This window comes from Asterias amurensis, chromosome 14, assembly GCF_032118995.1.
Source record: "Asterias amurensis chromosome 14, ASM3211899v1".
NCBI lineage: Eukaryota > Metazoa > Echinodermata > Asteroidea > Forcipulatida > Asteriidae > Asterias > Asterias amurensis.
The window spans coordinates 18579992-18601900 of record NC_092661.1 but is presented as its reverse complement, the minus strand read 5'-3'; the positions used below and the strand labels follow the sequence as shown (position 1 = coordinate 18601900).

The following is a 21909-nucleotide window of genomic DNA, read 5'->3' as shown; positions in this document are numbered from 1 at the left end:
GCCCATTGGGTTACGATATCCAGACGAGCGTCAGAAATAAATTCTCCGAGACAGAATTTCTCGACCCGCATAGTTTAAGTGGATCTGTTGTTTGTATCAATTTATTTGCAGAAAAACAATTTGTTTTTCCGTTCTCCTTTAACCATTCAACCAGCAACCGATGTCACGGATGATGAACAGTTTGTGCGTTTTAAGGCCACGAAACAAAATATGCTAATGATCAAGGCAATCAGATATACAAGCCTACCGCCCGTATTTTTATTAAACACGGTTACATATTGTTATAGGTTGGATCATAGAGCTCTGACCAACTGTTGGTTATTAACAATGCTAAAAAGGTTGAACTACAAATGGCCCTTGAATTATTTTCGTCACAAACAGGAGTAGGGCCTAGGGTGTCATGAACATCAATATTTACATGTTTTCTTTATCTTAGAAAAGAACTAGTTGTAACTCGTGTTTGACTAGCACTTTACTGATTAAAATAAACCTCCGTTCTAATCCCACTAACAACTATCTTTTTTTCCCGACCAGAACCACCCCCCCAAAAAAAAACCCAAAAGTAAAACGCCCACACCAAACAATTGCATCCTAACAACGCCCACCAGCCCGAGCCCCCTGCCCCCCAGTTGAACATTTATTTATTTACAAATTATACACTTGTATCTTGATGTGGCTTGCCAATTGTGACTCAGATGATCTTGAAATCATACTCCAGATTTGTCCATATTTAAGTTGTAGGAGGGTGCCCTGCTGTGCTTCTAAGGTCCCGGTTTCAGATTGTCATTTAACCCACTAATTCTACAAAATATTATTTGGTTGTAATTATTAGAAAATATCTAAATTTTGAATGACATTACATTACACACAACATGTATATTATAGTTCAAGGCAGACGAAATACAGAAAGCAAATGTTTTATTCACCATTTAAAAATGTACGTCTATGTCATCGCACCATTAACTTGCTTAACAAGAAAAAGTGTTTTAAAAACATTAAAAGCATTAACTTTTCACACTGTCTAGTATTTCAAAGTTAAACCGTCTGTTTTCATTTCTAGCTTCGATGTTGTAAAATGATTGTGAAAAATGTTGACTTCATGATAGAGTTTTAAAAAAACTTCATTATTTAAAAACAATACACTTCATTTTTCACATGTATCTTCAAGTATTATTGCTTATGACAAAAATATACACTTTGTTTTGAAAAAATGGCTGGTGTGTATTTTATTTTAGAAGGCTTTTTACCTTAAAGACAGTGGACACTACTGGTAATTGTCAAAGACCAGTCTTCTCACTTAGTGTATCTCAACATATGCATAAAATAACAAACCTGTGAAAATTTGACCCCAATCGGTCATCGAAGTTGCGAGATAATAATGGAAGAAAAACACCCTTGTCAGACGAAGTTGTGTGCATTCAGATGCTTCATTTCAAAACCTCAAGTTCTAAATCCGAGGTCTCGAAATCAAATTCGTGGAAAAGTACTCCTTTCTTAAAAACTTTATGTTACTTCAGAGGGAGCTGTTTCTCACAATGTTTTATACTATCAACCTCTCCCCATTACTCATTACCACGTAATTTTTGATGCTAATAATTATTTTGAGTAATAACCAATAGTGTCCACTGCCTTTAAGTGGACGGATATTATAATTTCTGCTAACCCAAGCAATACAAGACAAAGACTACAAGTATTTACTTTTTGCCCTGTCAACTGTTTGAACCAGATAATGGTTCAATGCATTTGCACTTCACATGATGTGGACATAGAACAACATTTTAAAAAATAACCAAAATATTGCGTAGGGAAAACATCAAATAATGTACAAATAGAGTGAAATATGTTTTTGTGTCTATTTTTATTTAGACACAGATCACTGACAATTGCGACAAACTTTTTTTATAAAGAATACTATTTCTAAAGACATTGGGGTCTGAGGCGATTTCACAAAGAGGTAAGATTGATCTTAACAGGTGATCAATCGCAGTTGCTAAGTAAAGTGTGATGTCACCATACAAATCACTATGGTGATACTGACAATTTGTCTTGCGATGAATTTTATTGCTTTGTGAAATTGGCCACATTTTTGTTAGCAGCAAACAGTAGCAGGTGGACATTAAACAATGGTCCTTCTTGAATATGGTGTGTTTATATTTATATTATCCTTTAAGGCAACATCTATGGCAATCCTTTTGGAGTATCAGGGTACATCTGTAGAGCAGATGCTGGTTGAGGTTCTAGGTTGGTCTCTTGCACTCTTGGGAAGGATACATCTTCAGAGTAAACCACCAGGTCCTACAAAATAAAACAAAATTTGCAAAAGAAATCATTTAAAATTGTTACTTTTATACCCAACAATGAACTATCAGATATACAGTTACCTGAGTATCACAGATTAAAGCAACTCAGCAATTTGTGTTGGTTAAAAATATTTCGTTGTTTTCAAGAAATTATGACTATTCATTTTTGTTTTGAAAATATCCTTTTTTTTACGTTTTGAGCAATTAAAATAGCTGCATAACACAACATTATTACATCAAGGAGATTTTGGAGTCAGCACTGGACACTAATATATCTAGGGCAACTTTCATCAAACATGTAATGAAACAGACCATTTCTACTAACAAAGCACCCATTTGTAGAATTTCTATTTCACAACAACTGCTTATCATAAACTCGGCAAATAGCTCACTAACTTGCTGGTGGCTCTTGTAGACAGATGACAACACAACAACGCAAACTCACTGTGAACATCACTAAACAAGCACAAACACTGCCAAATCTTCTGATCATTTATAAATACACTTTTGCTTATGCAGACTTTTCTGCTATACATCTAGTAAGCACAAATATTTGCTTAGCGGTATAAGGCAGTAAAAGTGACCCCCAAATTGAACCCCTGTCTGCCATAATACAATAAAAGATGTCTTTACCTTCTGTGATGTGTCTCATGAATTTGTGAAGATGCATGCAAAGTGCGCCCTCACTGGTCTTGATTAGGTCTTGCAAGAAGGCTTCCCCACCTTCACTACAGAAAATCTGCTTCAGCCGATAGTCACTTATCGTACTTCTCAGTGTCATTATGCCTATACAAAGTATAAAAATCACATTTCAAAAGTTACAATGAAAAATTCACAATTTTATCAGGCATGTTGAAACAATGAGATTCCCACCTTTAAGCAACAACTAGAGACAAATTCCAAGGAGTTTTAGTCTGATCAATACTCTCTCTGATGACAAATCTTTTGAGTTCTAAAAAACGATATAATGAGAAAAATCCTCTCTAAGTGCTTATTAAAATAAAACACCATTTTGATTCTGCTTTTGTAGACAGATGTCTAGTCCAGTAAAAGTTTTCAGCTGCAAGCCCTTGGGTACTTTCTCACCAAGTTCAAGTCCTGATGTAGCACAGCCAACGTAATATATTCTGAGCATTCACTGCAAGAACAGTGGATGCATAATGGGTTTAACCAGACATACAACTTGTAAATACCCCCCAAAAATAGGCAACAGCCTTGGTCGCAAACTATTGAATTATGTTTTTCAATTTGCACGACCATACCGACCTCCCCCCCCCACCACACACACAAACACACACACTAAAGAGAAAACCAGCTGATCTGTGTTGACATGTTGCATGCATGGTTTATCAAATCACCCTTTAATGAATTGGTATTAAACCTTTTGGAGTGTCCTTCACATCAACATCAGCCAAACTACATCAAGGTTGAATGAGCACATTTGTCTGCAACACTGTACTTACCTAATATTGCACTATTTTCATTCTGCTTGTTGACGCGTATGAAATCCATCAAACGAGACACAACACCCAGTGAAGCTAGCTTCATGTGGACCATAGTCTGAAAAACAACATAACAAAATGAGGTGTACGAATTCCAGTTTTCCTTCTTTGACACACAAGGGACAGCATTCATTAGGTTGTAGAAAAAGTATTTCAGAAACTTTAGTCAAAATTACTGGCTGTTTTACAAGGAAATACACTTAAGTAACTTATTGGCATAGGTGCTGATCAAGTATATACAATATGGTCTAAATTTTGAAGCCAGAGTATAAAGGTCTGTGAAGACAGCATTTTGTTCCTTGTTGGGCCTTACGCATTGACGTCATCAGGAGGCCATCTTAGAAGTAAAACGATGAGATAATAGTTAACGTACATCTTGTGCTTACAGTGCAGTGGATCAGCCAATGAGCAACCCTTTTTTGACCCCTAACAACGGGCACTCTACTAAAATGACATAAAATCACATTGTCTAATGTAGTCTGATAAACTTGTGTAAGTTTATTGGTTTAGAGAACCAAATGTAACTTTGTTTACCTCTCCAAAATTCACAAGGTCATGCAGGAAGAGCAGGCAAGCTTTTCTGACCTCTGACCTAGAACTGTCAAGTCCTGCTATAATCTGAATCCCACAGACCTCCAGCAGATGGATAGAGCACTGCCATCCTATTGGTTCCTCTTGGTTACATGCTGGCTTGTGATTGGCTACAGTTGAAGTGGGCTTTGTTTTGTGTTTGCTACCTAAAAATGAAAATGACTTTTTAAATGAGGTGTTAACTTTGTGAGAAAATGGCAAAAAGTAGGGTTTTTTTTCATCGTGACCTTTGTGCCCAGCCATTTTCATATTCATTTGGTTTGACGAATTGGAAAATTTGGGACAAGTTTATTGTTTTTAACACATAAAAAATATCATAATTGTCGACTCCCTTAAAGCCATTATACACTTTCGGAACAGAAAAAAAAAAAAAGGTCACAGATTTACAAAGAACTTTAATGGTAAAAGACTTCTCTTGAAATATTATTCCATAAAATTCTTTACTTTTTGAGAAAACATGAAAACAATTATAAACTCTCGACAACGAAAATGACGGATTTATAGTAAACACATGTCATGTCACGGCGAAACTTGCGAAAACAAGGGTGGGTTTTCCCCGTTGGTTTTCCCTGTTATTTTCTCCCGACTCTGATGACCGATTGAGCCTAAATTTTCACAGGTTTGTTATTATTTATATAAGTTGTGATACATGAAGTGTGGGCCTTGGACAACACTGTTTACCGAAAGTGTCCACTGGCTTACTCTAGCCCCATGCACATTACTCCTATGATGTTAAGTTGTACAGGGAAAACAAACAAATTTTGCTGTGACATGCCGTTGACCATCAAAATTGTAACAATTTTTACAAAATTTAATCTGCACAATAACATTTCCTATGCAAAAACATCACTGAGAAAAATAAGAATATCAAGGTAACCCGGAGTGCATTAACTAACCACTGCTTGTCTTTTTTTCTTGTTGAGAATGATCCTTGACCCCAAGAGCATCTTTGACAACTGCTGCCGAGTTGGTTGACATCTGACCCAAGACTTGACTGAGTATCTTATCTCGCTCTGCAAGTGTCTTAGCCATTTCAGATCTGAGGGGATGAAAAACAAGTATGCCTTAACTGAGAAATTAATTTATGTTACAGAGAGTTGTAAATGGAATTTACTTTTCCCTTGCACACATACGAAAATACTTTACATGAGTGGCCCTTTATACCTTGATTTGTGCCTGTTAAGTCGCTCTTTAGCCTCAGCTGCTTCTCTAAGCTGGCGAGTTTCTTCAGGGTGAATGGGTTGAATGATCCAGCGAAGGCATTCTGCGGCTAAAATCTAGGATGAATAATTTTCATTACTGAGATAAACAATCACAAGGCTAAGTAGCCGTGTACACAACCACTAAGTTTGATTAATAGGTTTTCATGTCACTAGTAAACTATGATAGAGTATTCGTTTTGGAGGGCTTTTACAATCTGTTGTCACTAAACTGACCGATTGATGGATACAAGACATTTGCTGAAACAAGTGATCTTAACATAAATAGACTGTTATTTGAGAAAGACTCTGCTGGGGTTGAAATGTCAGGCCATTAAAGGGACACGTTGCCATGAAAAGCATTTGAAACCGTTTGTTATGAAATGCATATGGCTGGAAAGATGTTTTAAAAGTAGAATATAATGATCAACACTAACATGCCTCAAAATTGCATGGTTTTCCCTTTTACTTTGCGAACTAACACGGTCAGCCTTTTTATGGAGTACTTTTTTACTTTACAAACTTGAGTCTACAAAATGTTTGTTCACAAGGTATAAGGAAAAACAATACAATTTCGAGGCATTATTGTGTGGATCATTATGTTCTACTTTAAACTATTTTCTGCACTTAAGTCCTTTTGGTTGGTAAGCAGTTTGCAACAGGTAATTTTATTTTCTCTTTAATCAGAGAAACTTTATGTATTTAATTTACAATACCTGAATCTGTGGCCCTTGATAGCATGCAACCCATGGCCCAACTGTGGCACAGACACCCTCCTGGAACAGCCTTAGCCTCAAGCGTTTCTGTCTCAGCTCACTGTCTTCATCATGTTTTATTGCACTCTCATCTTTCTTAATATCTTTATTTATAACAGTTACTGATGTCTTCCCAAACCCAGCAGTCCTGATGTTACGTTTAACCCGAGCTGCTTCGGCTCTTTCTGCTGACGACGGACGTGATGATGACGCCTGCTCATTGAAAACACTCTTTCTGAGATCGAACTTCATGGGACTATGGCTTTGCTTTTTAGCTGACAGGGGTCTTGTCTTCTTAGTTGTCAAATATTGCGAGTCTCCTGATGAGGGATTTTTTGAAGAATGAGTTGTTTCATGACTAGATAGTCCTGAATCTTGTTTATCAGTCCATGCTATTTTCCGCTGTTGTAAGTCCTTCTCTCGTCTTGCCTTGATCTCATTGAGCTCCTGCCTGTGAGATGTGATGTTCTCCACGTAGTAGCTACTTGGGAAAGCCTGGTCGACTGTCTTCACATACTGGTAGCTGTTAGCAGTAGCAGCCTCCCCTTCTTCTATCCAGCCTTGATGCTCAGTGAGCTGAGACTCAACTTCCTTTTCAATCTTAGCATTCCATAGCTGCGAGGAGGAAGCTGCAAAGAGGTGGACACATTCCAGCATCCGACAGACAAACTCAAGCTCCTCCTCCCTGGCTGGGCAGAGTCTATCCTGACTCAGTGATGGGGATTTCATTTGCCACACCTTCATCATGGCTTGTAGATGCAGAATGTCTAAGTTCCTTTGCTGTTCAGTTAGTGAGAGTTCTTTAATAATGTCTGGGAACAGCCAAACTGTGTAGGTATGTAGAATATTAAGAATACACAGAGCACCATGGATGAACATAAACTGGACGATAGCAGAGTTGACTTTTAAGGTCTTGCCCTTTAACCTATGAAACAAAGTAAGAGAAACAACTCATGAATGGACAGCATTGTACAATGAACCGGTCTTCTCTCCAGAAACATGGATTTTAGTGGAAATCAACTTGCCACAACATTAAAATCAATAGGTGTCTGACGTTTTATAAGAATGTTTTTACATCAATAATCCAAGGCGGCAAGGAAAGCACATTGGCTAAATTTGTTTAACGACTGTCAGAAATATGCACAGAGAGGCAAAGATGGATCTAACACTAATTTTCTTCAGTTGTAAGCGACACAGTGTGTTTTGACCGAGCAGTCAAGTGCACCGGGCTCAAGCTCTGGTGTTTCTGATCAGCAGAGTGTGGGTTACTTGTGTCATTAAGCAAGACACCTAATATTTATTGCTTTATCCTTTGTCGGGTTGCACAGCACTTACCACTAAGAGAAAGGGTTTGCCCACTTAATGGAGTTCTTTTATGCAGGTGTCACAACATTTCTACAATTGGCCCTTTTTTGTCATGATCAAAGTTTAAAGTTGTTTCTACTTCATTTTCATTGCAGACCAGATTTTATAAGCGATCTGAACTACATGTACCACAATATAAAAATATAAATCTTGATTCCAAGGAACAAGTGTTTGGTAAATTACTTCAGTATTGATTTAGGTTGTATCCATATACACTGATGTGTGTAAGCACTGTAAAACCAAAAATGGGTAAAACCAAAAAGAATATTCTTTATCCCTGATGCAAATTTCCATCTTTTAAATATTACTTCAGTACTCTTACCCCTTAATGGTTATTCTGCCACTGTGACTTGAAGTTCTCATTCGCTGTCTACCAGTTGCTATTGTCGCTAGCTGACACATACAAAAGACAGTATTTGAGAGAGTCTTGAAAAAATCCACACCGGGATGGAATCCAATTGATTTAATCTTCTTGTTTTGGTCCAAAGTTATCTTTGCTGTAATAAAAGAGAGAGCCTCAAATTTACTTTCCATTTTGCGAATGAGTTTATATAAAGAATGTCTTTGAATGATTCAGTCTCAAACCTAAAAGATACCACACAAAAATTGTACAAATTAAATATGGTTTGTTGTATTAATTACTTTTTTTCCCCAAACTCCCTTAAATGGTTTACTAGGATCCTTCCTCACTCTAACAAAATCCTACACTATGTGTTAACTCAACACAGAGCTCTACAGTATGACTATCTCAGCTCAACAAAATCAGAAAAAGGATGCAGTTGGATTTTGAAGGGTTTGGGATCGTTAGGGTCAAGGAATTGTTATCTCTCATCAGTCAAAGACCATTTGGGGAAACAAATTGACAGATATAAAGAATGAAATATAACAAAATATTACCTTCTTTGTGAATTGTCTCAACTAGAATTCTGATGAGGACTTTAGTACCACTTTCGCTTCTCGCAGAGGAATCTTTCTTCCTGGTTGCCAGATAAGCTGGATCTTCCTTCCTTCTCCTGATTTCAGAATTCTTGTTGTCTGAGGTTAGCTCGTCACTAAATGCAGAGTCTGTTTGTTGAGTCACGTCTTTCAGTTTGTTTGGGGAGGCAGTTTTTAGGATCTCTGCCAACGTGGCCACGCATAACTCTCTCAATCTTCTGTATTAAAGAAAAAAACAAAATTGATGTAAGTTATCAACAAATGGAAACCTTTTTAGCTCAGAGATCTGATGAAGGATATGACCCTGCTTTCTGAGATCAAGTACAATTTAGGATTTGCTATTTAGTCACAGCATTACAATACAAACTGAAAGCTCACAAATGGTATTCTGTAACATAAAGTGACCAAAGCAAAGGAACCAACATGATCATTGGGTCAGCGATTACAACTGGGTTTAGTGAGATTAAAGCCCGGTTCATACTTCCTAAGAATGCGAATGCAATACGAATATTGACATCACAAATTCGCAACGAACAATTCATAAAAGTTGGAATGTGCTCAACTCCTGCAAAACATTAGCTGCAAAAACACAGCTCTGACATCCAAATTTGTTTTGCTTTTGCATTTGCAGATAGTATGAACCGGGCTTTAGGATTATTTTTTTGTTGGATTCCCAGATAGCAATTTGGCCAAGTGGAACAGTTTTAACGTCAAGGCTTAAGATTCCTCACCTACAATGTGTTGCTCTTAGCACTCTGAGGATCACCTTCAGCTTCCCATCATCCAGTAAGGCAGACTGGCCATACTCAGAGCAGCACAGCGCTAGGAAGAATTCAGCAGCTTTAATCTGAACACAGCTAAAGAAACAGGTTCAGGTTCAGGTTTTTTTCCATACCATTAGGAAGTGCAATGTTAGGGAAAACTACTTATCAGAACTTAATAATAGTATGGGGAGGTCACAGACAAGAAGACTAAGCATGTACAATGTCTGGCCTTAAGAACATCACGGACTCAAATGATAGCAAATCTTCACAAGACCATAGCTTTTGTAGCTCAAAATTGTCGCTTAAGCGGAAAGTTTTTTTCATAGACCACTAACCATTTCTTCTCTTAACAAAGATATTCACAAAATAGGGAGACCACCAACCTAAGGACTAGGTAGCTCAGTTGTAGAGTGCCAGCACGCTAATCCAGGTTTAAGTTCTGTTCTAGTAAATTGTTATCTATCCAACCAATAGTTATTTAAAATTTAACTAGTCATTTTCCTTGTAGGGTCACTTTCCTTCATTACTTGATATTTGAAATTAAACGTTTTGCCTTCTTAAGGTGATCCCTCTGAACACAGCTAAAAAAAAATAAAAACATCCACTGCCACTTCCTAGGTTGTATCGTAAACTTGGGCGCTATCCCTGGCAGTTACAGGTTGAATGGTTTCTGAATAAGGTTTATCGCGAATAGCAAAATATCAAGAGAGGGCGCTGTTGAACCAACACAAGGTATAGGCGTTCCGTGCGCGAGTCGTACAAAGTGCATAGAAATCGCCCCATATTCCTTCCCACAATGTATTGCGGTTCTGAACCGCGGTAAACCTTTTGGCAGTTTCTCTCCTGTTGGGCTTACCAATTCTCTTGTGTCAGTGCTACTGCTATATGTTCCATGACTCTATGCTCTATCACTCCTGCTACAGTGTGGTCTGTGTGCTGAAGGAGATGGCTGAACAAGCCTGTCAGACTTTCCTGTTACACAAAGAAATTATGAATAAGAAACTGCTTAACAAGCAAAAAGACCTATAGTATAAATGCAAAAAATAGTTGTTGGCCTGACATTTCGACCATAGCAGGCTAAAAGCCTTTGAGAAAGACTCTGCGAAACGTCAGGCAATTGTCTATTTTTGCACAATAAGTATGAACAGACTTGTACAGTTCTTTTGCATAAAAAATGAGATAGTTTTCACCCTACAAAAATTCCATAAAACCTTTGCCAAAACTTCTATCAAATAAAAGAGCCAATGTCATATCTTTATGAGATCTATCGAGAAAGACTCTACAAGGGTCGGAACGTCAGGCTATTAACAATTGTTTGCATTAAATTCATAAAAGTTTCAGGGTACACTACTGCAGGTCTTCAATTACAAGGCCGCAGCCTCTGTTGCCCTGGTCTTGGTCTCGGTCTTGGTACCCTTTCAAAAGTTTCCAATAGACTTAAAGGGTCTATATACTTTTTGTAGGACAAAAAACACAAAGTCTACAGATTTACACTAAACTTACACAGTTTGAAGATAATGATAGTAGAAAGCTTCCCTGAAAATAGTACTTGCTGAAGTGCTATAGTTTTTGAGAAATGAGTAAAACAATGTCATGAAAATAATTTTCGTCTCAATGATCATGAGACGAAAATGATTTTAGCATGTAACAAGTACTTTCATGACATTGTTTTACTCATTTCTCAAAAACTACAGCACCTCAGCAACTAATATTTTAAGGTACGCTTTCTACTATCATTATCTTCAAACAGTGTAAGTTTAAAGTAAATCTGTGGACAATGTGTTTTGTGTTCCAAAAAGTACCCAAATCCTTTAAAGAAAGTGCCCTTTGAAAAATAAAAGTAGCCTCGTGGCCTCTCAAAAAATACAATTCCAGGCCTGTTACTGTCTTGTTTTTATAATTAAATTACACTCCATTACATACACACAAAATGTGCCTCCGAAATATGTAAAAGCATTTAGTAAGTATTACATTTCACTGAAGCAAAAGTAAGGCTCAGTGTTTGATTCTTCTTTTTCTAGCACAGGCTTTTGGTTATCGAGTTGTTCAACTTAAATGGAACAGAAGGATTTCGGGTGAGGTTAAAACAAAATCTGTATGGGACTATGTTAACTTCAGAAGTACCTTCATAGCTGGATATCTAAGCCAGACATCCATAATGTCAGTCATACAGTGATCCAATAACAAGACAGCAATCTCAAAGCAGCGTCCTAGGCTACTCAGCAATTGGCCCACAGCTACTTTAGTCTCTACCGCCTGATTGGTTGATAAACAGCCAATAAGGATTGGCAAGCCCACGGTAATCATGTTCTCCAGCCAATGATCCGTCAGATTTGTGTGCACCACAACCTGGATGAATATTCATGAACAAAGAAAATGCAGCCTTTACAAATTTCCAACATTTTTCAAAAAAAAAAATAAAAGTTTAAATAATCCTAAAACTTAGTGAACATTAAAAAAAAAAATTCCTCACCAAATAATCTAAGATTTTACTGTTTTCATACACAAGAAATGTAGGTAAAATAAGTCTAGAAGCACTGTGTGAAAAAAACAATTAAATTTTATTTCCAAATGTTATGATATTACAACCCTGGAAAGTAGTGAAATTGTCCATACCTTCTCCAATGCTGCAGCAGCTACTGCATGGCTGGGAGCTTCCATTTTATCCTGCAGGAGGGCTAGGATCTGAGGGACTATACCCATTTGGAGGAGTATCTTACTGTTGGAATCATTGGTAGCTGCCTGTCTCATGGCAAGGAAAGCAACATTTCTAACTTGTTGATTACTAGAGCTGGTTAGTCGCACAAGCTATGAAAGAAAACAAACGAGACGTGATGTTGAGAAATAGTTAAAGTACTCCCCTAAACTCGCTGCAATACACCTACTGAAGAAAAATCAGGCATCAACCATAATTGCCGTATTGGAGTCAAACCACATGGAAGATAGTGCATGCTTGAGAACCAACTTAAATTAACTTAACTTAATTCATTTCAAAACAAGTGACACCATTATAACTGTTTCACTAACAGGGGTCTATGAAGGTAAAGTCAGGTATTGGATATATGGCAAACTGGAGTTGAAAATAATTAAAATTCTTTCCAACTGTGTTCACTATCTTTGAGGGCAAGGCCATTCTCATTTTGCAAAAGGCACTTCCATTTGAAAGTCTTAAAGTCTATGGGGATCTTTTGAAGGGGCACCGAGGCCACGACAGGGCAATCCTCCAGAGGGCATGGCTTTTATGGCTTCTTTAAAATACCAAAGCTTGACACAGACACAAAGTCAATTTGTAGCTGCTTTTCAGGTCAACTGAATAAACTAAACCCCAAATCTCACCTGGTGAAGATGCTTATCTGAAATCTTATCACCACGGCACCGGACAGCCAAGTTTCTAACAGCGCCCAGTTGCTTTGTGGAGCTTTTCATTTCCTGTGCAACCAATATCCCGATCAGATTAACTAAAGAGAATGGCTCCTCGTCAGAATCTGCATCAGAGTCTGATGAATTATTCGATGATGATTCACTTGATGATGGGCCACCATTCCTCAGCTGACTCTGGTTTGAGGATGAGTTGGTGATGTTGCCACATGAGCAGCGAGTATTGAGCTTGGCGGTGAGTACTGATGCATGAGGGATGTCAAGTGATGACTGCGGATGAGGATCAAGGGATATCTTCTCAAGTCGGTCGAAGATGTCGCTCAGCTGTAATCTGTCTTGGCTGAATGTAGAAACAAATTCAAGTGTTTGGGGAGTCAAGGAGTATGGAGGAAAAGATTTACCACTTCATCTGTATCCAATCATATCACATTGGACAGAAGGCTGAATGCAAAAGTGAGTGTAAAATGGAAGCGAGCCCTATAGGCATGCTCTACTCCAAAAGTTCAACACTATCCACCAGCTATCCACACTAAACATGGTTCCCAATTTGTTAGTAAGGGTAAAGATGTTTTCTGTATCATTATCATTATGAATGTTAGTAGTTAAAAAAAAAAAACTCCACTGCTTCCATTAGCTGGAATGGCAGAACTGCAAAACCTGTTACAAAACTGAAACAGCAAATTATTGATCAATGTGAGATTACAACATTTTCTTGTGTCATTTCAAATGCTTGGATCTTCATTCAGGAAGCTTTTAGAATTTAATTGATTGGTAATTGCACCAGGGAAACAAAACATTATTCAGGTCTTTCACCTTACACTGACAAGTGTCGGGCAATGGACCCTTCCCATGAAATATGCTAATTACATTCACGCATGCGTACAGACCCTATTGGTTGGCAAACGCCATAGAGTTGTGCACTAAGCAGACGCGCAATCGCGTCTGCGTCACGCACCTATTATTCATGTACAAAACAGCGCGATATTCCCTCATTTTGCCAACCAAAATATTAGTGTGCACGCGCTATGTGCAATTTACATATTTCATGGGAAGGGTCTATTATTTTATACATACCAGTACTCAAAGCTTCACTACAGCCTTCCTGAGTGGGGTTTGAACCATGCATTCCAGAACAATTTACTATTCACTCGATCAGTGAGCATGCCCAGTGACATTGTTTCAACCCAGTACATGTAGACCCCTTTGCGTCACTGTGCACACTCAGTTGTCTAGTGGTAAAGACATCTGCTCAAGAATGTTGGGTTCATTAATTTGAACCTTACAAGCCCCCCGAGGATATTTCAAGTGCAGTTAGTCGTGGTACATTGAAATTTGCTTTCAATTATTGTTTTAAACAATTTAACTAAATTGTAATTATATACCTTACGCTCTCTTTAGGTCTAAATAAAGATTCACTGTGACCAGCTTTGGAAGATGCAGGGCCAGGGGTCTTCTGCAAACGTTTGCCTTCAACAACTCCAGGAGGATCCATGGCCAGAATATTCAAGTTGAACCCTTCAGCTTCCTGGAATCTTGCATTTATGTCTTTAACTTTGACATTGGTTACTCATAGCAAGATGGAGTTTACACTCATGGTTGAACCACTCTCATTCTGTAAACTGAAGCGGAAAAGAAAACCATGCAAATGAATTTTAACCCCAATCACAATGGTCATGACAGTCCAGACCTCAAATTTGCTTAATTAAATGGGTTTCAGGCTTAGAGATTGATCAACAAACATTTTGAAAACAAAAAGGGTGTAGGCCTATTCACTTAAAGACACTGACCAGTCTTCTAACTTTGTGTATCTCAACATGTGCATAAAATAACAAACTGTGAAAATTTGAGCTCAATTGGTCAGCAAAGTTGCGAGATAATAATGAAAGAAAAAACACACTTGTCACACGAAGCTGTGTGCTTTCAGATGCTTGATTTTGAGACCTCAAAATCCAATTCTGAGGTCTTGAAATCAATCTCGTGGAAAATTACTTCGAAAACTACGTTACTTCAGAGGGAGCCGTTTCTCACAATGTTTTATACTACCAACAGCTCCCCATTACTCGTTACCAAGTTTGGAAGTTTGTTCCACTGTCCTCTCCACGATGGTTCGTGGAGACGACAGCGGAACGAACCTCATAGTTCTAGGTTAGTTGTACTTCTGATTAAAAATTCAAAGCACAGTTTATTTACTTTTAAACTTTGTATAATTTACAGTAGTAGAAGAACTAATGTAATGGCGGTTCTTTCTACTAATTTCTTTCCATTATCATTCAGACAATAGTCACCACTAGCCAGACGATAGCGGAATGAGCCTCTGACTGCAGAGTAATAGTTTTAGGAGTAAGTTTTAATTTATATTAACAATTACAAAGTATAGGCCTAAATTATAAACAAGTTTTGTTTTACTAAGGCAAGCTGTTGTTGAAAAAGATGTTCAATTAAATCATGAAATGATTCAATTTCATCACTCATCAGCCAAGAAAAATAATAAATTAATTGTTTCCAAAATTGATTATGCCTATATTAGTTAATTAAATAATCAATTTTTTTAGGAAACAATACTTCAATCAAATCAAGTTCTAGAGCTACTTACAATACAACTCACTCAGTACATTGATGATTGATTTGTTTTGTACCAATGACAGAAGCTTTGTAATTAAATGACAATTATAATTTTTCAAGGCAAACCAGTAAACCTGAATTATTCAACCTGACAACAAAATTTGAGTGAGGTGAGAAACTGCATCGACATACAGCTGATGGAATTTTGTTTAACAACATTGCGGTAACTAGTCTGGTTACCTGATACGCTCTCATTATATATCACTACATTTCACAGCAAGTACCAGACAACAAAATGGCCGCAACAGAGAGCGATCGACTGAAACCATCGGTGGAAAATGAAGGTTATTTTTTAATAGTTTCTATGAACATTTTTGACAAATCTTGTCATGTTTTGATAACAAGAACAATTTCTTCATAATAAACTGTAGTTTTTTCTCACCAATCCATTTTGATTGCCTGAAAAACCATACTTTTCGGATTGTTCTCTCACTCCTGATAATTTCTTGCGTTATTGACTGCAGTACTGATTGATTGGTAATTTCTAATCGCAAGAGGGCGGGCGTCATGAAGACCGTTAATTTTTCTTTTTGGAACTAGGTCCGGGTGGGTGGAGCCTATTATTATTAAAGGGGGGGGGGAGATGTTTGTTTGTTTGTTTGGGAACTCAAGCCTGCCCAAGGTAACCAAGGTAACTCAGCAAACCCCCACAAGGGCAACTACCCAAGTCTTCGAACAGCCATTTTTTTCATTGTAAACATTGGTGTCTTTCAGCCTTCGTGTCAATGGTTTATGCATTTGAAAAAATATTATTGAAATCATTAATATAAATAATATTGATACTTTGTACTGATTTTATATTCTGGTCACTGTGAATGTGATACTATAGGTAGTTGCGGTAACCTAACTCTCCCCTCCTTGCCGTCGTCTGGGAGGAGGGTTACGTTATCGATACCGCAACTATGTGATAGGATGTTTGACACGGGAGTCAATTAAATATTACAGATCAATCTTAACAACCATATTAAGAAAAATGCAATGTAATAAATGTCTTGGTACAGACCCAGTGACTGGGGCGCTGGATTCTTTTTTTTCAAAATTTATGTAAACATTCCGATCAGGAATCTAGCGCCCCAGTCACTGGGTCTAGCCTTGGTATTGATTTTGCTATTTTCTTGGGGACCGTAAAATAATAAACAGTATGTTGTGTAGTAGTAGCCTACCTTGTTTGGCTGTTGTGGCTCTCTGTTATCATTGGTCTTATCATAGTTGCCATCAACCTAGTTGCGATAACATAACCCTCCTGCCGATGACGTAGTCGGAGGCTATGCTATCAACAGGAGGGTTACGTTATCGCAACAACCATCGGCTATGATAACCGATGATAAAAGAGAGCCATCCAAGTGGACAAGACAAAAAAGATGGTTTGGCAGGGACTGGTTAAAAATATGGACTAGAAAATGTCAAAGTCTTAATTTTTTTTAATCAGTTGGCATAGTCCCAATTATTAAATCAAACAATGCCTTTTTAACATTTAATTTGGAATTATCTTGCATATGTAGGGTCCAAGTTAAAGGTCATGTATTTGTTGGTACCTGTGTACAAATGCCTTGCACGAATCAAAACACAAACCATGGAGTGACAAAAAAACTGCTCTAAAATCCATCGAAAACGTCTATACTTTTTAAGCTTTTAAGCTCACCGAAGGTATGCAGGCGATGTTAATCCTTGAAACACACAACATTCACTCTGACTCTTCCATGGCAGATAATGTCCTAATGTTAAAAAAGTATTGTTGGGTGCAGTAACTTGAACAACGTACAACTTGTATACATGGGTTTTAACCATTTTGTGTTGCAGGTAAGCATCGATCAGTACCGATGATCGATAACAGTAAAACAAAAGGTCAGGAGTGATTTCAACAGAGTCTGCAAGAGCCTGACCTCAGCATATAGAGCATGATCCTATTTGTGTATCAGCGCTCTATCTCACCACTAACTTATTAAAATAGATGTCGTGGTGGTATTAAAGGTGCGTATAAATCTCCTCTAATTATCAAGAGTTCAAATAAGCACCCTTGTTTCAACTGTGGCAGTACCTATGTTTCAACTTCAGGGGTCACGGAGGACACAAACTCTAAGATATCGACAGACCCTGATGTTAGAACAAGACTGGAAATAAGTCACAATGCACCGCACACTTCTCCGCTGTCACAAGGAGAGAAGCGTAAATCAACAAGTCCAGACAATGGAGGTGGACAGAAGAAAGCGAGACCATTTTCAATGTCTTTCGGAGTCAAGTCGAAAAGTGGAGGAGAGGCGACATCAGTGAAACAAGATGTAGGAGGTGATTCAGCAGAAGGAAGGAATGAAGGCAGAACAAAGACAGCAGTGATACAACCGATCAGATCAATTACAATGAAATTAATGCAGGTAGGGAGTATTCAAGTTATTGTTAAATTGTATGGTCCAAGAGGCAAGCACAAGAGGCTAAGCACAGAAAACTCTTGCTTAGTAGGGATGAGCCCAAAATGCCATCTTTTGTATACTGTTTATGACTGGTTCCTTCTAAGTTCTGCACAGCTTGCTGAGCACAATTTTCTGTTTTGCAAGTTTTGTCAAATTTAGTGGCCATAAAAAACTGGTTGATGTTTTGTTAGTCATTTTGTGTGTGTTCATCGCGGCTTGTTTTTATTTTTAAGTAAAAAAGATTTTGGATGTCTTCAAATTGTGTAGGATTGGATTGATTGTGGTATCAATTTAATGATCAGTCATCTTTCAGGTCAAAACTTATCAATCAAAGACATTTTTGACTAGAGCTGGATTTGTAACAACAACATCCGGACTGATAGGCCAGCTCTCCACCGACTGAGCTATCTAGTCAAATGTTGCTAGCCTCCCTATTTTTGTAACATCTTGTCTTCTATTTTTTTTAATATCAAGTCGATTTTGGATAACTACCAATCCTGTACTTATATTACATAACAGAAAATAAGTTCCCCCCCTCTAAAAAAAAAGACATTGTTTCTGGTTCTCCGTAGATTTTACTGATTTTACCTGGATACTTATACTCCTTTCCTAGAAATCAAAAGAGCCTGAACTGAAGATGCCTGCAAGTCGAGCAGTTGCTAAAGCCTTCACGGACGACAGCGATGTGAGTTTAAAACACCAAGCACAGGGCGTTTTCTTCCAGGCAACTTGTAGGGAACAAAGTGCATTTATTTGTCTAACCGTTTTGGCAAAGAAATTATGTGAACATAAAAAGACAAATGTATTTTCTTCTTGAAGATGGCCTAGAACTAACTTCTTCTTGAAGATGGCCTAGAACTAATTTCTTCTTGAAGATGGCCTAGAACTAATTTCTTCTTGAAGATGGCCTGAACTAACTTCTTCTTGAAGATGGCCTAGAACTAATTTCTTCTTGAAGATGGCCTAGAACTGATTGTCTGTAATATTATTGTGTTAAACCCGGTTCATTTTTCCTGCGAATGCGAAGCGAATTTTGACGTCACAGCCCTGTTTTGCTGCAAATGTTTCACGGGAGTTGAGCCCATTTCAACTGATGCGAATTATTTGTTGCGAAATTGTGACGTCAAAGTTCATGTCGCATTCGCAGGAAGTATGAACTGGGTTTCATATGAGATGGCCTATGCATCCATTGATACATTGACTCTGCTACTATTTGGCCATTTTAAATTTGAACAGTGGAGCCACTGGTCAAATCTGGGTGACTTTTTGACCCTCCCTCCTTCTTGCGAGCACATCTTTAAACCCCTCTGCCCAACAGATGTTGAGTTTTATTTCAACTTGGAAAATACTGATCCCTTTTAATGGGCTATAATTAAAACACATATTAAATGTTTATGATTTCATTGTCCATAGGATGAGGAAGAAATGCCACCAGAAGCAAAGATGAGAATGAAAAACGTTGGCAGGTAAAAACTAACATCAAACAAACAAACAAGCAAACAAACAAACAAACAAACAAACAAACAAACAGACAAATGAACCAACCAGCAAACAAACAAACACCCCAACAAACAAACAAACAACCAATGGTTTTGGCTTTTTGTTGTTGATTTTTTTGTATGCAAGTCGCCATACACACGAGGCCACTTCAGGTGTGGGCTACAAATCAACTATTTTTCCAGGGGCTGCTGCCACCTACTCCTGGGGCTGAAACATGGTTACCCCCTTTTCAGTCCCTACGGATGTAGGCTTGGGTGCCTGGCTGGTAGAACAGAAAGCACTACCTCCCCAATAAAACTAGTAGTTCTCCCGATCTGATTGAATCAGCCTGATTAAAAATGCTTCGCAACTTTTATAGAAGGTAATTTTAAAGTCACAGGGTGCGTTGTAACCAATACAAATTGAGATGATTTAATCAATTTTAACCGGGACACTGCCAGGGTTAATGTGGTTAATTCTTAGAATAACTGACTCTTTGACAATCAGTGCTTTATCGGTACTACCATCCCTGTTCATTAAGCATACTTTATTCCATTCCATAGATATCATCTTGGGGAAAGCACTGATAACTTTATGTTAACAATAGGACGGTTTGTTGGCTTTTTTTCATCATACAGGGAAGTTGTTCTTAAATATGAGGATAACTCATGGCTAGTAATAACTCATAGACCTATATGGCTTTTGTGCAAATTTAAGGCGCTTCAGCACATTTTTTAACACATTAGGTTTAAAGTAATGGTCTTTTCCAGTGTCGATAAGTGTTTTTAAATAAATTTTACTGATCGTTTGCTTTAATTTTAGGGAAACTCCAACATCAGCAGGTCCAAACTCGTACAACAAGTCTAAATATGGATTCAACGATCACGCTCGAGTGTGGAAGAAAAGTGTGGAGTCACCAGCCGGTGAAAAAAAAGTCGACCAAGAGTGATGACATGCTTAATTTTTTGTATGCACATCTTCTTACATATTTTAAGAATTTAGAAAACCAGTTGAATACAGGCTTGGAAGTATCAGCATTGTTGGAGAAACAATAACAATGCTCATAAAGTACAGATGCATGTTACAAATTTTAGAAAATCTTTTTACAGACTGGTAGAAGGACAAACATTTCTGGGAAATCTTCCTAAACTCTTTTTACTAGGATGTTTAGATGTTTTTGACCAGTAACAATATGGCTCTGTGGTCTTGTGGACTGGTAAGACACCTGCTCTAGTGTGGCAAAGGTTGTGGGTTCGAATCCCACCCAATTGATATGCCTGCGGATAGTTTTCACAGAACTCGGGGGAAGTGATGAGTATACAGTGTTAAATGCATATGGTGTAAGGGCAAAAACAAATCATACAGTTTAATCTGCATATCATAATGGGTTTATTACTTTGTTTGGCATCTTGGCTTTCTTGTGTCATGCTACGTGCTCAATGTGAGGATTGTTTCCGAGTTGAAAAAAAAACCACATTCAAATTTCAATCGTAGAAATGAAAAGCTGAAGACTTTGTCGGTTGACTTATGGATAAGGATCCAAAGTGTATTCATAATGTGTATTTGAGGGTCAATGAGTGGTGGAAACAGTGATGGCGCTGAAAACAACTCCTCAAAGTGGGTTTATTTAATGGAAAAGCCTCCAAGCCCTGTCTCCTCTTAGTTCAAGGAGCTTTAAAAAAATTGTCTATCACAGATTTACATAAAACTTACATGATCTAATGATGATCCCTTGAAATATTTCTGTTTGAAATGTCATATTTGATAAGAAATAAATCAAACTAAGTTCCCTTTGGAGTTTATTGCTCAGTGAGTGTTTATTCATACTTTTTTTAATCGTCATGCTAAATGTTTTATCGGTTTTTCACCATTGTGACCCAAATGACCGATCAATCTCAAACTTCTACGGGTTATGTATATGGTGGATTACACTGCCAGCAACTGTTTAGTTAGCACAAAACAATTCTGTAATGTTCCTTTATCAACTCCTAGAATCCATCTGAATCTTACTCTTGGAGGGTTACTCACTCTTCAGTAAAGATGGCAATGGTCCATCTTGCTGACCTCCTATGCCCACTTTTAACGGCATAGTTCCAGGCACTCTGTACTTCACTTGGTCGACCAAGTGATTGGCCTCGACCAGAGAGGAGCTGAGGGTTGACCTTTCCAGGATAGCAATGTTGAGTGCCTAATGGCTTAGGTGTTTGTATGAGATTGATAATTATTTGGCAACTGAATAACATAACTGGTATAATCCTTACTGGGGTGGATTTCACAAAGGTAGTCCTAACTTAGGACTAGTCCTAGGCAATGCTAAGAGATCCTCTCTTAGCATTGCCTAGGACTAGTCCTAAGTTAGGACTACCTTTGTGAAATCCACCCAAGAGCTCTTTGATAACCAACTATGCCTCTTGAGTTCTACTCAACCATTTTACAATGTATAAATCTGCACAAAACCTTTCCATTGTGTTTATTAGGAACTTGAGCATTAATTTGAATAAAATACTTTATTGTACAGAGTATCAGATCGCCACTGTTTTGTTTTATTGGGTAACCTCATGGGTATCATTCTTGATGGATCGCACTGAAGTTTTAAATATTTAAGAACGT

The 21909-nt window shown here is 37.8% G+C and overlaps 2 protein-coding genes across 4 annotated transcripts; one reads left to right on the top strand and one right to left on the bottom strand.

Annotated features, from left to right (window-relative positions):
• Positions 1–607: 607 nt before the first annotated feature.
• Positions 608–17206, bottom strand: LOC139946862 (uncharacterized). Of its 3 annotated transcripts, none has more exons than XM_071944604.1 (16): positions 15795–17206; positions 14173–14409; positions 12749–13130; positions 12029–12220; positions 11537–11761; positions 10269–10384; positions 9380–9505; positions 8610–8866; positions 8035–8209; positions 6309–7272; positions 5558–5670; positions 5290–5432; positions 4337–4539; positions 3764–3860; positions 2934–3086; positions 608–2295 (listed from the first exon to the last, which is right to left on the bottom strand). In XM_071944604.1, exons 2-16 carry the CDS (start codon positions 14280–14282, stop codon positions 2276–2278), a joined length of 3276 nt encoding a protein of 1091 aa, XP_071800705.1. In that variant the 5' UTR covers positions 14283–14409; positions 15795–17206; the 3' UTR covers positions 608–2275. The 3 variants fall into 3 exon arrangements, with proteins under 3 accessions (XP_071800705.1, XP_071800706.1, XP_071800707.1); XM_071944605.1 differs by lacking the exon at positions 15795–17206 and adding an exon at positions 15384–15560; XM_071944606.1 differs by lacking the exon at positions 15795–17206 and adding an exon at positions 15396–15560.
• Positions 15646–21905, top strand: LOC139946868 (uncharacterized). Its single transcript, XM_071944617.1, has 5 exons — positions 15646–15696; positions 17468–17784; positions 18434–18505; positions 19234–19286; positions 20122–21905. The coding sequence occupies exons 1-5, from the start codon at positions 15648–15650 to the stop codon at positions 20246–20248; spliced, it is 618 nt and encodes a 205-aa protein (XP_071800718.1). The 5' UTR covers positions 15646–15647; the 3' UTR covers positions 20249–21905.
• The last annotated feature ends 4 nt before the right edge of the window (positions 21906–21909 follow it).

What these genes read in the sequence shown, in the direction of transcription:
- LOC139946862 (XM_071944604.1), bottom strand. Translation starts at nt 14,282, where the DNA reads ATGGATCCTCCTGGAGTTGTTGAAGGCAAACGTTTGCAGAAGACCCCT. An exon ending in AGACCTAAAGAGAGCGTAAG is followed by an intron (nt 13,131 to 14,172) that starts GTATATAATTAC and finishes TTCTACATTCAG; the next exon opens with CCAAGACAGATTACAGCTGA. An exon ending in GCACTGACACAAGAGAATTG is followed by an intron (nt 9,506 to 10,268) that starts GTAAGCCCAACA and finishes CTGTTTCTTTAG; the next exon opens with CTGTGTTCAGATTAAAGCTG.
- LOC139946868 (XM_071944617.1), top strand. Translation starts at nt 15,648, where the DNA reads ATGGCCGCAACAGAGAGCGATCGACTGAAACCATCGGTGGAAAATGAA. An exon ending in ACCATCGGTGGAAAATGAAG is followed by an intron (nt 15,697 to 17,467) that starts GTTATTTTTTAA and finishes TTTCAACTTCAG; the next exon opens with GGGTCACGGAGGACACAAAC. An exon ending in TTACAATGAAATTAATGCAG is followed by an intron (nt 17,785 to 18,433) that starts GTAGGGAGTATT and finishes CTCCTTTCCTAG; the next exon opens with AAATCAAAAGAGCCTGAACT.